The sequence below is a fragment of the Myotis myotis genome, unplaced genomic scaffold, assembly GCF_014108235.1.
Source record: "Myotis myotis isolate mMyoMyo1 unplaced genomic scaffold, mMyoMyo1.p scaffold_m19_p_17, whole genome shotgun sequence".
In the NCBI taxonomy this organism is placed as follows: Eukaryota; Metazoa; Chordata; class Mammalia; order Chiroptera; family Vespertilionidae; genus Myotis; species Myotis myotis.
The window spans coordinates 39556629-39572558 of NW_023416321.1; the positions used below are offsets into that span (position 1 = coordinate 39556629).

Below are 15930 nucleotides of genomic sequence, written 5' to 3' on the forward strand. Positions count from 1 at the left end.
GTAACTGGGACCCTAATGCCAGGATGCTTGCAACCAGGTTCAGGGAGAGGCAGGCAGCAAGTCTCTGAGCTGTTACTTTTCCAGGTTCTAGGCAGCCTGGCAACCTCTGGTCATTTATTGAAGGACGGGGCTCAGATGCGGTAGAAATCAGGAACTGAAGACTTTCGGGACCATAAGGGGTCTAGCAGCCCAGCGAAGCCTCCCAGGCTGGCCTTCCATATGTTGGCCACCGCCTTCCCATGGTCCCGGTCCAGAAAAAGGGAAACTTTCCCCTCCGGAAGGGGAAGGCCCACTCACCCCCTCTATCAACCAGCTCTCCAAAAGGCCTGGAGGCCTGGGGAGTGTCCTCATCCTTGCTCCCTCCAACCTGGAGGCTCTTGGCCCCAGGCCTCGCCAGGAGGGTCAGAGACGCTCTGCCGCATCCATCCTCTGGGCCTCACCCGGGCCAAGGGCGCTTATCTTCCCACAGCAGCTCGAACCAGTAGGCGCTGCCCTTCCCCAGTCTGCTGGGCAGCTGGCAGGTTGGGGCTCGTCTGGGGCGGAGACTGGGGAGCGCCTGAAAGTAGCGAAGGAGGCGGGACCCAGACCCATCTTTAAAGACAGAAACTGGCCCTAGAGCTTCTGCACTCCCGCCCGCAGTCTTGAGAGATCCCGAGAATCGCAGGACCCAGCTCCCTGTCGCCTCGGCTACTAGAGTCCCGTCATGGGCCGCTACCGCGTCTGCGTGGCCACCGGGGCCTGGCTCTTCTCCGGGTCGCACAACCGCGTGCAGCTGTGGCTGGTCGGGGAGCGCGGGGAGGCGGAGCTGGAGCTGCAGCTGCTGCCGGCGCGGGGCCAGGTCAGCGGGGGCAGCTGGGACCCCAATCCCCGCCGGGCTCACGGCAGGAGGGGGCGGGGGGGGGGGGCGAGTAACCGCGCGAACGCGCCCAATGGAACTCCCAGGAGTTGGGACGCCTGCCCCTAAGCGGGGAGAGGGTCGGGCTGGGCTCAACCCCTTTCTCCCTCCCCCACCGACCGTGGTCCCCGCAGCCTCCACTACTTTCCCAGTTGACCCCAGGCCAGTGTCGTGGGATCAGTGGTCAAAGGGAAGGTCCTCCGAGAGCGCGGGCGCGGTGAGAGCTCGGTTAGTGGACGGGGTAGGTGATGATGCTCAGTGCTCAGTTCAAGACACTCAGGGCCTCGCCCCGCCTTCCTGTCCTCCCGGTGAGATGGGGCGTCTGAGACCCACAGGCAGCACAGGTGTTGGGAGGAGGCAATGCTGTCCCTGGAGGCCTTGTCACCGGACTCCAGAGGGGACCCCGCATCCCAGTAAAACCTCCTCTCCCGGGTCCCCGCTACTAAGTCTCACCGGGTTCTGTCCCCACAGGTGGAGGAGTTCGAACACGACGTTCCCCAGGACTTGGGGCCACTGCAGTTCGTGAAGTTGCACAAACACCGCTCCCTGGTGGACAACGCCTGGTTCTGCGACCGCATCACCGTGCAGGGCCCAGGAGCCTTAGAGGAGGCCGCCTTCCCCTGCTACCGCTGGGTGCAGGGCGAGGGCGTGCTGACCCTGCCCGAGGGCACCGGTGAGGGGCCGCCTCAGGGAAGTGGGAGCAGGGCCAAGGGGTTAGTAGGGGAGAGGGCAGAATTGCACTGAGGCTTGAAAAAGTGCGTGCTCAGGAGGTTAAGGGTGGGCCAGAGAGAGATGAGGAAAGTTATACATAGAATTAAAAAGGCTGGAAGTGGGCCTGGACAGGGAAGTGAGTGATGTGTACATCCCACCTTCCAAGAATGTGAGCAGAGGGAATGGGAGGTGCAGCCACGCTGGGAAACAGAAGAGCCAAAGTAAAGTGGAAAGGATCTCCGTGTGACTGGGAACCGGTCAGGGCAGGGACAGGTAAGGCTAACACATGGGACCCCTGAGAGGACGCAGGGAAGGGAAGCAATACATGATATGACGTGGAGAGCTGGTTTGGCTGTGACAACATGGAAGACAACTGTGAGGCCAGGAGTGCGAAGTTGGGATAAATGTGTCTGGGGAATCAATGAACTGAGGAACAGCCAGAGATAAAAGCAACAGAGCACAACTGAACACATGGACTACAGTACGAAAAGGACGGTGAGGACAAACAGAGCACAGGACCACGCAAAACTGTGTGGCCAATTGTCTTCATGTCTCCCCAGCCCTCCTGGCAGGAGACAATGCATCGGATGTGTTCCAGAAACATCGAGAGAAGGAACTGAAGGAAAGACAGCAAGTATACCGGTGACCGCCCACCCATATTAGACCCCAAGTTTCACTCCCCCACCCGGACCCTGCCCACATCACTGACCTGAACCTTGTCCCCATGTCCTAGCTGGGCCACCTGGAAGGAAGGCTTACCCCTGACTATAGCTGCAGGCAGTGAGGACGATCTACCTCCAAATGTGAGATTCCACGAGAAGAAGAGGCTGGACTTTGAATGGACGCTGAAGGCTGGGTGAGGAAAAGCCTGGAGCTCAGAGTAGACTAAGGGCTGGGAGGCCCAAGAATGGTGGTAAATAGTGAGGGGCTGAGGAGTCAGCAAATGGGCTCATGCCTCAATGCCTGTCCTAGGGCACTGGAGATGGCCCTCAAGCGTGTGTACACCCTCCTGAGCTCCTGGAACCATCTGGAAGATTTTGATCAGATCTTCTGGGGCCAGAAGAGCTCCCTGGCTGGTCAGTGGTTCCCTAGGTGTCTATAACCCCTTGATTGGCTGGAGAAGGGACATTGAGTTGTGGTGAATATACTCCTCTATGGGGTGATGAACATATGATATACAGATGAAGTATTATAGAATTATACACTTGAAACCTATATAATTTTATTAACCAATAAAATATATCAATTTTTTTAAAAGCCTCCTCCTAACCCCCACTCTGACCCCACAGAGAAGGTTCACCAGCGCTGGCAGGATGACGAGCTTTTTGGCTACCAGTTCCTCAATGGCGCCAACCCCATGCTGTTGAGACGCTCCACCTCTCTGCCCTCCCGGCTGGTGCTGCCCTTGGGGATGGAAGAGCTTCGGGCCCAGTTGGAGATAGAACTCCAGGTACTCCCTCCAGCCCTTTATTGTCTTCTTGTCTGTGTGGGGAGAAGTGGTAAAGGGGAGGGACCAAAGGAAGAAGGTTATGGTAACCCACTATCCCTGAGTGCAGAGTCCTGTGCTGGAAAAAACCCAGAGATGATAACTTATGTAGGAGGAACTATGAGGACCTCCAAGCATAGATGTCCAAGGCACATACAGGTGGGGCCAGAGATGTTAACTGGGACAATGACATTCCCTGGCTGATGTCAGTGCTCCCAACACCAGTGTTCTTGGGCATTTTGTGAAGATGAAGAATGCACTGTCAGGTGGGGGGAATTGAGGAGGTTTCCTGGAGGAGGAAGCTGGATACAGGAAAGATGAGCTGGATGTAAGGCAGACGAACAAAGCAGGATGTGAGCATGTCCATGTGCATGTGTCTGGGTTCCGTGGCAATGGCAGTCAGGGAACCTCTGTGCATTACTTGGCAGAGGAGGTGAGGTTTGGACAGCGAGTGAAAGAGCGTTGGCTGAGCTGATGGGCGCCCAACACAGGGAGCAGAGCGCTAGGGGACGTTGGGGAAGGGGCACAGCCTTCTTGACATGGGAGAGTTTGCAATGCCGACAATGCAAACTGGACTGAGAGGCCTGATTCTACACCTGGACCTGCTACCACAAACCTGCACAAGCCATCAACCCACACTAGGTTGTTCCTTTGTTTATTTAAAATGAGAGGAATTGGAACCCCAGCTGCTTTGGCTCAGTGGATAGAGTGTCTGCCCACAGACTGAGGGTCCCGGGTTTGAGTGTGGTCAAGGGCACGTACCTTGGTTGCAGGTTCCCTAGCCCTGGTCAGGGTGTGTGCAAGAGGCAACCAATCAACGTGTCTCTCTCGCATCAATGTTTCTCTCTCTGTCCTTCCCACTCCCTTCCACTCTCTCTAAAAACTAATGGAAAAATATCTCTGGGTGAGGATTAATAAAAATAAACTAAGAGGAATTGGACAAGATGCTCTGGTTCTGCCAATAGAACTCTGGTACTGATTAGGATAATGGCAAGAAGCTATATAAATATCTTCATTTTTAATTAAATTTATTGGGGTGATATTAGTTAATAAAAGATAAATGTCTTTAAATGTCTCCCCCCCTCTGCCCTGTTCCTCTGGGAGTAGATCTTGAACTCTAACGATGGATATGTTCCTCTGTTCCCCAGAAAGGTTCCCTGTTTGAGGCTGACTTCATCCTTCTGGATGGAATTCCAGCCAATGTGATCCGAGAAGAGCAGCAGTACCTGGCTGCCCCCCTTGTCATGCTGAAGATGGAACCCAGTGGGAAGCTGCTGCCCATGGTCATCCAGGTGAGGCACCAAGGCATCCGCCTCCCAACACTGCTCTCTGTTCATCCCAACCTCTGCTCCCAGGGACCCAGCCCCCTGGCTCTTGGTTCCCAAATTCCATCCTCACACAGTGAGATGTGTCCTCATGTCAGTCTTTGCTTGCAGCCTGGTTTTCCCTGTCTCATCCAACTGGAAGTACCTGTTCAAGAGTCATCATGGCCTCTTGGAGTTCTCACCCTGTACTCAGTGGTTCTCAAACTTTAGTGTGCGTTAGAACCACCTGAAGGGCTAGTTAAAATACAGGTTCTGGGTCCACCACTAGATTTTCCAATTCAGTAGATCTCGGGTGGGGACTGAAAATTTGTCTTACTAACAAGTTCCAAAGTGATGCTGATGCTGCTAGTTTGGGAACACACTTTGAGAATCACTATTTACTCTCTCCGTAGCCTTGACTCTAAATACACATTGTTTCCCGAATATCTTTTCTCCCAAAATTCTCAACTTTCAGCAAACACTGTCAATTATCTAACACATCCAGCTTCTCCTTTTCAATCCCCCCACCCTATCTCAGAACCTCACCGCAGTTCTCCCAAACCACTGTTAGAATCTCCTTACTGGACTCCTGCATCTGACTCTCCTGCATTCAACCTGACCATTGTGGCACTCATATGGCTGCATAGCCAGTGAAAGGCAGGGTGGAAGGGTCCTCATTCCTCCTACTAGATTATAACTTCCTGGAAAAGAATAACCTTACTTAGTCCTCTCTCTTTCCCTAGGAATGCTGACGATAATATCCTTCATAAAGTAGACGTTCAATAAATGTTCAATTTCTTTTTCCCAGATCCAGCCTCCCAACCCTAGCTCCCCCACCCCATCACTGTTTCTGCCTTCGGATCCTCCACTTGCCTGGCTCCTGGCAAAGTCCTGGGTCCGAAGTTCAGATTTCCAACTGCATGAGCTCCAATATCACTTGCTGAACACTCATCTGGTGGCTGAAGTCATTGCTGTCGCCACCATGAGGTGCCTCCCAGGACTGCACCCTGTCTTCAAGGTAAATCCTCTACCCTCCATGTCCCATCTTGCTCAGACCCAAGAGAGGAAATGGTCAGTATCACATGATACTGCAGCAGCAAAAAATGTTTATACCAATTTGTGAAAGAAAGAGGGAAGAGTAGAAGGAAGACTGTATCATTATTTTAAGACTTATATTTTAATTGCATCAAGTCACCTAATGTTTCTTCAGGACATGTTATAAGGGAACCCTCTGAAATTCCAGAGACCTGACCATCTAGCAATGACCTCGGGTATTGCTGAACAATTGTTAGTAAAAAAAAACAAAAAAAAACCCTTGCTCCTCTCTTAGGAGATTTGTTGTTTATCCAGGAAGACAAGTGATGCCCATAAGAACCAACCAGAGAAAAATATCTGGAACTAGAATTTGAAATCACAAGAGACAGCCTATAAACACTATAGTATTGACGGAGAATGTCCCACCCCAACTGAGGAGTCTGCTGTAGGAATGGATCAAAAGGCAAGGAGAACGCCCCAGTAGGTTACTTATACCTGCCCAGGAAATAGGTGGAGAAAGACATGCAAAGTGGTTACAGGAATGACAAGAAAACAAATCAAAGACTTGGAGGAAACAACAGGTGCAAATGCCTACAAATAAAATTAGAGAGAGAAAGGTCACAAGTCTAAGCTGCAACATCTAAGAGCACACAGGGTGGGTATGTTGTAATTTTATAAAAGAGGATTTCAGCGTAAGGAGAACTGAACTGTGTTTTTAGCTGGGGATTTACACCCTGACCCCAAAACCTGCCCAGTAGTAGCTATGGCCTCAGTGAGTCTGGGGTAACATAGATGAGATGGAATCTGTGCGATTAATAGAATCTTGGATTTTACTGACCTCATGGTGCTCCTGCATCACAATCTGCTGCTCACCCCCCTTTACCAGTTCACCCCTCTCCACACCTCCATCCACTCACCAAAACAGCTTCATCTCCTGGCAAACCACCGAGCTGTTATCAGGACACACAGGAGACGGAACCTGTAATGTAGGCAGGCTCTGGATTCAGACTGCCAGCATCTACTCCTGAATCCTGGCCTCAGAACTGACCAGAGGCTTGCTTCAGCGTCCTCATCTCTAAATGAGGACAACAGGAGCTCCACCGTGGGTTGTTGAAGGATAAAATGACATAACAATGTAACACAGGCTGAAAGCTAGAAAAAGCATTAGTTCCTGATATTATTATTACTATTATTAGGAGTTGTTTGTTCTTGGGTATCTTCTCTCCTACTGTGGACTTTAGACTTTCTGTGACATTTGGCCTCTTTCATGAATTTTCTGAAAAGTTTCAGATTGTGAGCTGCTTGACACCAGAGATATCACTTGGGCCATTCCCTGTATCCAGCATCAACTCAGATAAATACCAACACTACAATAAACCTGTATATGAACTGGGTCGAAATGAACACAAAATAGTCTGAGATAAACAGAAATATATGTGAGGATCAGGAGGCCTTACCTAAGGAAAGCTATTTTTAAAAAAGCTATTAAAGCCCTAGCTGGTTTGGCTCAGTGGATAGAGTGTCCGCCTGTGGACAGAAGGGTCCCAGGTTTGATTTTGACCAAGGGCACATGCCCGGGTTGCAGGCTTGATCCCAAGTAGGGGGCGTGCAGGAGGCAGCCAATCAATGGTTCTCTCTCATTATTGATGTTTCTATCTCTCTCTCCCTTCCTCTAAAATCAATAAAAAACTAAATATTTTTTTAAAGCTTATAAAGGTAGAGGGGACCTAACTGCCTAACTGGGGGTTGGGCAGATTTGGCGACAGCCCCTCTGCTGCTTAAGTAGGTAGCTCAGAATGGCTCCTCTCATTCTGACTAAAGGTGCTCACCCACTAAAAGCCAACAGTGAAGCTACCAGAGCATAAGGGTGGGGCTTTGATAATGGGTAGAGGGGTAATTATAAGCTATGAGGATGCAAATGATACAAGAACAAAAGAAAACCAAAAGGGGCTGATTCTTTAAAATCAAACACTCAAGGTAGAAATAATGAAGACAAATGATACAGCTGAGACTTAAAGACTTGTGTGTATTATACCCTCTTCATACATCACTCATCTAAGCATCACCACTGCCTCCTGAAATAAATAAACCCTATTATCACCCCCTGTTGGCAGATGAGGTGATAGATAGGGGATGAGACAGATTAGCACTTAGAGGGTCCATTACCTTGGGCAAGGATCAAAGTGTACATTGAAACGCAGGTCAGTCTAGCTCCAGGGGAGTAAAGAGCATGAGAACGAGTGACCAGAGAAGTAGGAGGCCAGCCTGCAAAGGCGCTAGCAAGCAGGAAAGCATCAAGAGGACAGGAGGCCACCATGCTGAGCGCCACTCCCTGATAAAGAAGGGCCCAAGCACGTCCTCCATAAACCACTCCTCCAACCTTCTCCATCCAGCTCCTGATCCCACACACCCGCTACACCATAGAGATCAACACACGGGGACGGGGCCAACTCATCTCAGATGAAGGTGTATTTGATAAGGTAAGGAGGTAATAGAATGTGGGGCTACCTAATCATCCAACTCTGCATGACCTCCTGTCACTTTTAAGATCCCAGACTGACCTGGCTGGTGTGGCTCACTTGGTTGAGCATTGTCCCATGGACCAGGAGGTGACTATTTGATTGCTGGTCAGGGCACATGCCCGGGTTGTAGGCTCAATCAACAGTAGGGGACATGCAGGAGGCAGCTGATATATGTATCTCTCTCCCTCTCCCTTTCTCACTCTTTAAAATCAATTAAAAAATTATTAAAAATCCCAGACCAACCTGTGTAAATGTCCTGACCCTTAAATCCAGGAGCCTTGTCCCTTTATACCAATGTCATTAAATGTGAGAACCCCATATCTGAACCTCTTGTACACTATGCCCTGTCTTCTTCCTCAAGGCCTCTCATCTCTTTGTCCCAGGGTATGAGCATCGGTGGAGGGGGCCATTTACAGTTGATGCGTCGGGCCATGGCTCAGCTGACCTACCGCTCCCTCTGTCCTCCTGACGATCTGGCTGACCGAGGCCTGCTGGGCATCCCAAGTGCCCTCTATGCCCATGATGCTTTACGGCTCTGGGAGATCATTGCTCGGTGGGTGAGAGTGGGAGCTGAGAAAGGAAGGGCCATTGGGGACAATGAGAATGGGGCTTTGGCCTGAGGTCAGCATGGGGCAAAAGGAACATGTCAAAAGAAGGTTCAGACATGAGGAGCAGAGGACTCAGTCCTGAAAGAAAAGAGGAAGAATGAGGAGACAGTGGGTAAGGTCTGATAAGAAAGAGACCAGGATGGGGGTAGACAGCCTCGGCTGGGATAGCTGTGGATGGGGAGGGGGACCTGAACACACCAGGGTTGTTGTCAGGAAGAATGACTACACCATATATAGAGAATTTCTAGAAGTAATGACCCACATTTTCATTCTTTTCTACACTAATGTATAGAAAGAGTTGGGGGATATACCAAAAGACAAGTCTTAAAGGATCTACACTCAGACACAGGAAGAGTGTGTTGGACAGAGGCCACAGAAAAGGAGTAGAGGTCAGAGGCTACAGCCTTCTACTCTCAAGGAGCTCAGCTCCCTTCTCCTCTGGGCAGGTACGTGGAAGGGATCATCCACCTCTTCTACCACGGGGATGACGTCGTGAGAGGGGACCCTGAGCTACAGGCCTGGTGTCGGGAGATCACTGAGGTGGGGCTGTGCCAGGCCCAGGACCGAGGTAAGATCCCTCCCCAGAGAAGGAAACTCCTCAGACACTCTGCCCAGAGCCCCTTCTCAGCCTTGCCCTTCTGGGGACATGATCCCAGCCCCTCATTATCCTCTCTCCCTCCACACATGAAGCATCTGGATCCCATTCCCACCTTCCAAGTGTTAGGACCATCCTAGAAACCCAAGGATTATTCCCCTCAGAGACCCTGAACTTCTACTTTTATGTCCCTTTCCGCTGCCTAGTTACAGATGCCTCCAAACTGCCACAGCATGGGGCTCAGTGGGTCCAGAACCACAGCCAGTGGGTGGGGGATCTGCCCAGGCCCTACTAGAGGCATGTCTCCCGTGGTGTCTCTTTTCCTGCCTGAGGATATGAATGGGAAGATTTTCCCACCAAATCCCACAATGACCCACTCTGGTTTTCCGTTCTTATCCTGTCTGCTACTGTCCAGCACACACAGAGGGTCCAGGCATACTGCACCCTTCAGCACAGTGCACGGTCATTCCAGGTGCAAGCTCAGTACTGTACATGCTTTGGCTCAAATCTAAACTCAGTTCCCTGTCCCTTAGAGCTCACATTCCTTTGCCAATCTGTCCTGCCCCCGCCCTGCGGGGATCTAGCCACTGGCTTAAGATCCAGTCATTAGCTTTAGCTTACCAGAATCACATTGAACTGCTGGGGAAGAAACTGCCTTTCCTGAGCTCTCCTAGGTTCATCCTCCTCTCTCTAGCACACATGGACCAACCTGGACTGCTTCAAATTGCCCTTCAGCCCCTGCTCCTCACACTTCACACCAGCATCTCTGCCTCTGTAGGACACCTACAGACAGTTACTGGGGAGCCACTGTGGTCAGACCCAGGAGGCGCAGTGAGCAGTAAGCCAGCACCTGCGCCCTGGAGGGGCCTTTCCCTGCGGAATCTGAGGCAGCACCATCCCCACCCCTCCAGGACCAAACTCTCTAGGACATCCCAGTACCATCCCTTAGGCTCCACATGCCCCCAAGTCTCCACTTCCTCTGCCTGGCCATCTTTTCCCCAACTAGTATCAACTGCATTTGGAAAATACAACCTCCACATGTTAACTTTAACCTCCAACTAACGGCCTCTCGTTCTCTCTCCCTCAGTTCTCATAGCCGACTTTTGCCTAATTTCCCAACAGACTTAAAGAGGAAATGTGTTAAGATTAAAAACTGTCAGAAATTAGCAGTCAGGATCCCAAGTTCAAGGTCAGCCTCTGCCTTTTCCCAACTGTGTCTGTCTTATCTAGAAAAGGAGAGTGATTATACTTGTTCCACTTAACTGATAGGATTATTGGGTGGCCTGGAATAACTTGTGGAAAGCCTCTCTTGGCTGTGACACTAGGAATCCATGACTTCTCCTATTCCTCACCTTATAATTCAGGCACTTATAATTCCCTGTCTGGGAATAGGGAGAAGCAACCCTAAATTCTTAACCATTTTTTAAGGCAGAAGATATTTGATTAGTCAATCTTTTCCACCTCCAACCCTTCCATAATGACAATATTATTATTTACTAAGCACTTGTACCAATTTTTTATACATTATCTCATTTATAAGGTAAGTATCATCTACACTTTACAGGTGAAGAAATTGAGGTCAGAGAAGTTAATTGGCCTAAGGTATCCTAACTAGATTGCTTGAGCCTGAACTGAAAGTCATGTCTGATGCAAATATATTTTGAATAAATGAACCAACACCCATCAATTCTAAAATGCAGACATCAACCTTTATTTCTCTCCTCTCATGCTGTAGCCTCTAGATCCTGTTCCTTTCCTCCCCAGGTTTCCCTGTCTCCTTCCAGTCTCTGAATCAACTCTGCCATTTCCTTACCATGTGTGTGTTCACATGCAGTGCCCAGCATGCGGCCATCAACCAGGGCCAGGTATGGACAGATGAAAGCCCAGGTCCCTGAAAGCAAGTGTCAGGACCTCAAGATGCCCTAGGGCAGTGATGGCGAACCTTTTGAGCTCGGCGTGTCAGCATTTTGAAAAACCCTAACTTAACTCTGGTGCCGTGTCACATATAGAAATTTTTTGATATTTGCAACCATAGTAAAACAAAGACTTACATTTTTGATATTTATTTTATATATTTAAATGCCATTTAACAAAGAAAAATCAACCAAAAAAAAATGAGTTCGCATGTCACCTCTGACACGCATGTCATAGGTTCGCCATCACTGCCCTAGGGAGAGATAGGGGTTCAAACCCTAAGTGCCAGGATCCTAGGGTTGTACTTTCTTTCCCCAGCTGGACTGGTATGCCTGGGTGCCTAATGCCCCGTGCACAATGCGAATGCCCCCACCCACCACCAAGGAAGATGTGACAATGGCCACAGTGATGGGCTCACTCCCTGATGTCCGACAGGCCTGTTTTCAAATGGCCATCACATGGCATCTGGGTCGACGCCAGCCAGACATGGTAAGTGAGGACTCGGGAAGAGAAATGATTATGGAAGGGGAACGTCAGAGTGAGGGGCTAGGCTCTAGGTGCTTCTGCCTTCAAACTAGAAACTGACTGATCCTTTGTTCGTTCTTAGGTTCCTCTGGGGCATCACAAAGAACAGTATTTCTCAGGCTCCAAGACCAAAGCTGTACTAAACCAATTCCATACAGATCTGGAAAACTGGGAGAGGGAAATGACAGCCCGGAATGAGCAACTTGACCTTGCCTACGAATACTTAAAGCCTAGCAACATAGCGAACAGTATCACTATCTGAGCCAGCCGTGGGCAAACTACGGCCCGCGGGCCGCATCCGGCCCGTTTGAAATGAATAAAACTAAAAAAAAAGACCGTACCCTTTTATGTAATGATGTTTACTTTGAATTTATATTAGTTCACACAAACACTCCATCCATGCTTTTGTTCCGGCCCTCCGGTCCAGTTTAAGAACCCATTGTGGCCCTCGAGTCAAAAAGTTTGCCCACCCCTGAGCTAAACAAAACCTCAGGAACCTGCTTTCAGCGAGCCGGGATCTCAGAGCTGGATGTATACATTGTTTCGATTATAGAACCGAAACAAACCAGATACCTGCTTTCAGCAGCGGAGGCCTAAGAGCTGGAGCCTCAGAGCTAAAGCTGGCCCAGAATAAAAAAAAAAGAAAAAAAGGAGCGGTTGGGAGCTTCCATCACCCGCCAGCCTGAAAACAGCCCTCAGCCCCTCACCCAGTCTGGCCAGGCACCCCAGTGGGGACCCCCACCCTGAAGGGTGTGTGACCAGCTGCAAACAGCCATCATCCCCTCACCCAGGCTGGCCAGGCACCCCAGTGGGGACCCCCACCCTGATCCAGGACACCCTTCAGGGCAAACCAGCCAGCCCCACCCATGCACCAGGCCTCTATCCAAATAGTAAAAGGGTAATATGCCTCCCAGCACCAGGATCAGCATGACAGGAGGCAGCGCCCAAACCCCCTGATCACCCTGTGGCTCTGTATGTGACAGGGGGCAGGGCCACAACCCCCCTATCCACCCTGCTCTGCTCGTGACAGGGGAAGGCGCCTCAACCTTCTGATCAGCCCTGCTCTGTGCCTGATATGGGGGAGCTCCCCAACCCCCTGATCGCCCCGCGGCTCTGTGTGTGACAGGGTGCGGCACCCCAACCCCCTGATCAGCCCTGCTCTGTGTGTGACAGGGTGCGGCGCCCCAACCACCCCCACCCACGGGCCCTGCTCTGTGTGTGATGGGGTAGAGCCATAACCTCCCCATTGGCCCTGCCCTGAGTGTGACAGTGGCAGTGCCCCAACCCCCTGATCGGCCCTGCTCTGTGGGTGATAGAGGGAGGCACCCCAACCACCCCCCCCCAACCGGCCCTGCTCTGTGTGTGACAGGGGGCGGTGCCCCAACTTCCCTATCGGCCCTACTCTGTGAGTGACAGGGGGGAGCTCCCCAACCCCCTGATCGACCCTGCTCTGTGCGTGACAGGGTAAGGAGCCCCAACTCCCCTGATGGGCCCTGCTCTGTGCATGACAGGGGGCAGCACCCCAATCCCCTGATTGGCCCTGCTCTGTGCTTGATGGGGTGGCGCCGCAACCTCCCCATCGACCCTGCCTTGAGTGTGACAGGAGGCGGTGCCCCAACCCCCCAATCGGCCCTACACTGAGCATGACTGAGGGTGGCATCGCAACCTCCCAATCCGCCCTGCTCTGTGCATGACAGGGGGCGGCGCCCCAACTCCCCAATCGGCCCTGCTCTGAGCCCAACCAGGGGCTGCACCTAGGGATTGGGCCTGCCCTCTGCCACCCAGGAGCAGGCCTAAGCCAGCAGGGCGTTATCTCCCGAGGGGTCCCAGACTGCGAGAGGGCACAGGCCAGGCTGAGAGACCCCTCCTCTTCCCCCCCAAGTGCACAAATTTTTGTGCACCGGGCCTCTAGTCTACACTAATAAAAGAGAAACATGCAAATTAACCATCACTCCATCACTCCGCCACTCAGCTACACCCATCAGCCAATCAGAGCGACTACGCAAATTAACCCAACAAAGATGGAAGTTAATTTGCATATGCAGGTGGGGAGCGAAGACTGAAGATGACTGAAGATGGCGGTGGCCACGGAGCTGGAGCAAGCGGGAGGCTTGGGTTGCTCTCTGCAACGGAGGAAGTCAAGCTTCCCGCCAGCCCTGAATTCTGCTCAAGGAGGGGCTGGGGCCTGGGTTGCCCGGGGCAACCCAGGCTTCCAGTCTGCCCTGGGCTCCACTGGAGGAGCTGGATTAAAAAAAAAAAAAAAAAAAAAAGGAGGGGCTGGGAGCAGCCAGAGCAGAGAAGTCAAGCCTTGCTGCTGCGGCCAGACCAAAGGCCTGGGTCCCGGATGCCGGAGGAAAACCGGTGCCAGCAGCCAAGGGAAGGAAGGCCTATTGCACAAATCTTGGTGCAATGGGCCACTAGTAGATATAGATATAGATGATAGAGATATAGATATAGATAGATATAGATAGATATAGATATAGATATAGATATAGATATAGATATAGATATAGATATAGATATGTAGATTTCAGAAAAGAAAGGTGAGGGAGAGAGAGATAGAAACACCAATTATGAGAGAGAATCATTGATTGGTTGCTTCCTGCATTCCCCACAATGAGGATCAAGCCCGCAACCCAGGCACATGCCCTGACTGGAATCTAACCATGACTGCCATGTTCATAGGTGGATGCTCAACCACTGAGCCATGTTGGCTGGGCTCCCCTACCCCATTTTTTATCCATAACGAAGAAATAGCTTTTCTTGAGTTCTTCCTAGGTTCATATTCCTCTCTCTACTATGCATACGCCAGCTGGGACTGTTTTGAATCATCCTTTAGCTCCTTCCCCCTTCACACCAATACCTTGAATCCCATCCACTCCCTCCATAGGATAGCAATAGGCAATAGATAAGAGCTATTACTTATAACCAGGCCCTGAATGGCCAATTAGTTAACCACTTTCCTATGGTGGAGTGGAGTCTTACCTCCAAGTGATATATTCTTATCACTACCTCACATACTGTGTGTAATTTTACTTAGTTATTCTGTTTATTATCATTCTTCACTACAACAGTCTGTCTTACTTACATATTCCCAGTGCCTATATAGTGTCTGGTACTTTTTCAATAAGTGAATGAATGAACACTAGGTCTAATATATGGACATGCCAAGCAATCAGCATTTATTTCTTTATCTCCTTTGGAACTGCACTTTCTAAGCTTTGTTCTTTTCTCTAGGTTTCCCTGTGTCCTTCTGGTCTTGGACTCAGCTCTGTCATTTCCTTACCAGGTTCATCTTCACATGCACTGCCCAACATTCAGCAGTCAACACAGGCCAGGTGTGGACAACTGAAAGCCTGGGTTTCTGAGAGAAAACTTCTGGGCTAGGGGACACTTGAGGGAGAGAGCTGGGAGCTAGGGTCCTGAATCAGAGTTTCTGGATGACTCCAGATTCTTCCTCCCCCAGTTCGACTGGTTTGCTTGGGTCCCTAATACCCCAGGCTCAATGCAGATGCCCCCTCCCACCACCAAGGAAGATATCACAATGGACACAGGGATGGGATCACTACCTAATGTCTGGCAGAGCTGTCTTCAAATGTCCATCACATGGCTCCTTAGCCAGCCGCATCCAGACATGGTGAGAGGGGACCTCTGGAGCTCTGAGGGGACTGATGGCTGACAAGGAGACTTTATGGCAGCCATGGGCAAACTACGGCCCACGGGCCGGATCCGGCCCATTTGAAATGAATAAAACTAAAAAAAAAAAAGACCGTACCCTTTTATGTAATGATGTTTACTTTGAACTTATATTAGTTCACACAAACACTCCATCCATGCTTTTGTTCCGGCCCTCCGGTCCAGTTTAAGAACCCATTGTGGCCCTCGAGTCAAAAAGTTTGCCCACCCCTGCTTTAGGGTGAGGGACTGGAGTTTGGGTCCCTTTTTCTTAGAACTAGAAGATGATTGATCCTTTCTTTCTGCTTCAGGTACGACTGGGGCATCTCAAAGAAGAGTATTTCTCAGGTCCTGAGCCCAAGGCTGTTTTAAGGCAGTTTCAGGCTGATCTGGACAAACTGGAAAGGGAAATCGTGGCCCAGAATGAGCAGCTAGACCAGGGGTGGGCAAACTTTTTGACTCAAGGGCCACAATGGGTTCTTAAACTGGACCGGAGGGCCGGAACAAAAGCATGGATGGAGTGTTTGTGTGAACTAATATAAATTCAAAGTAAACATCATTACATAAAAGGGTACGGTCTTTCTTTTTTTTAGTTTTATTCATTTCAAAGGGGCCGGATCCGGCCCGCGGGCCCTAGTTTGCCCACGGCTGAGCTAGACC

At 50.6% G+C, this 15930-nt stretch overlaps 1 protein-coding gene across 2 annotated transcripts; it reads left to right on the forward strand.

Moving 5' to 3' along the window:
* Window positions 1-667: 667 nt before the first annotated feature.
* LOC118672026 (polyunsaturated fatty acid lipoxygenase ALOX12-like) lies at window positions 668-11923 on the forward strand. 2 transcript variants are annotated; one of them, XM_036341342.1, is made up of 14 exons: window positions 704-838; window positions 1367-1568; window positions 2167-2248; window positions 2340-2462; window positions 2579-2682; window positions 2896-3056; window positions 4241-4384; window positions 5205-5414; window positions 7825-7911; window positions 8337-8506; window positions 9008-9129; window positions 10921-11021; window positions 11389-11559; window positions 11678-11923. In XM_036341342.1, exons 1-14 carry the CDS (start codon window positions 704-706, stop codon window positions 11855-11857), a joined length of 1992 nt encoding a protein of 663 aa, XP_036197235.1. In that variant the 3' UTR covers window positions 11858-11923. The 2 variants fall into 2 exon arrangements, with proteins under 2 accessions (XP_036197236.1, XP_036197235.1); XM_036341343.1 differs by lacking the exons at window positions 10921-11021; window positions 11678-11923 and having other exon boundaries at window positions 668-838; window positions 11389-11546.
* The last annotated feature ends 4007 nt before the right edge of the window (window positions 11924-15930 follow it).

Excerpts from the sequence above, each read along its gene's own strand:
- LOC118672026 (XM_036341342.1), top strand. The coding sequence starts at position 704 with ATGGGCCGCTACCGCGTCTGCGTGGCCACCGGGGCCTGGCTCTTCTCC. Across the intron at positions 3,057-4,240 it reads AGTTGGAGATAGAACTCCAG|AAAGGTTCCCTGTTTGAGGC; the intron begins GTACTCCCTCCA and ends TCTGTTCCCCAG. Across the intron at positions 8,507-9,007 it reads CTCTGGGAGATCATTGCTCG|GTACGTGGAAGGGATCATCC; the intron begins GTGGGTGAGAGT and ends TCCTCTGGGCAG.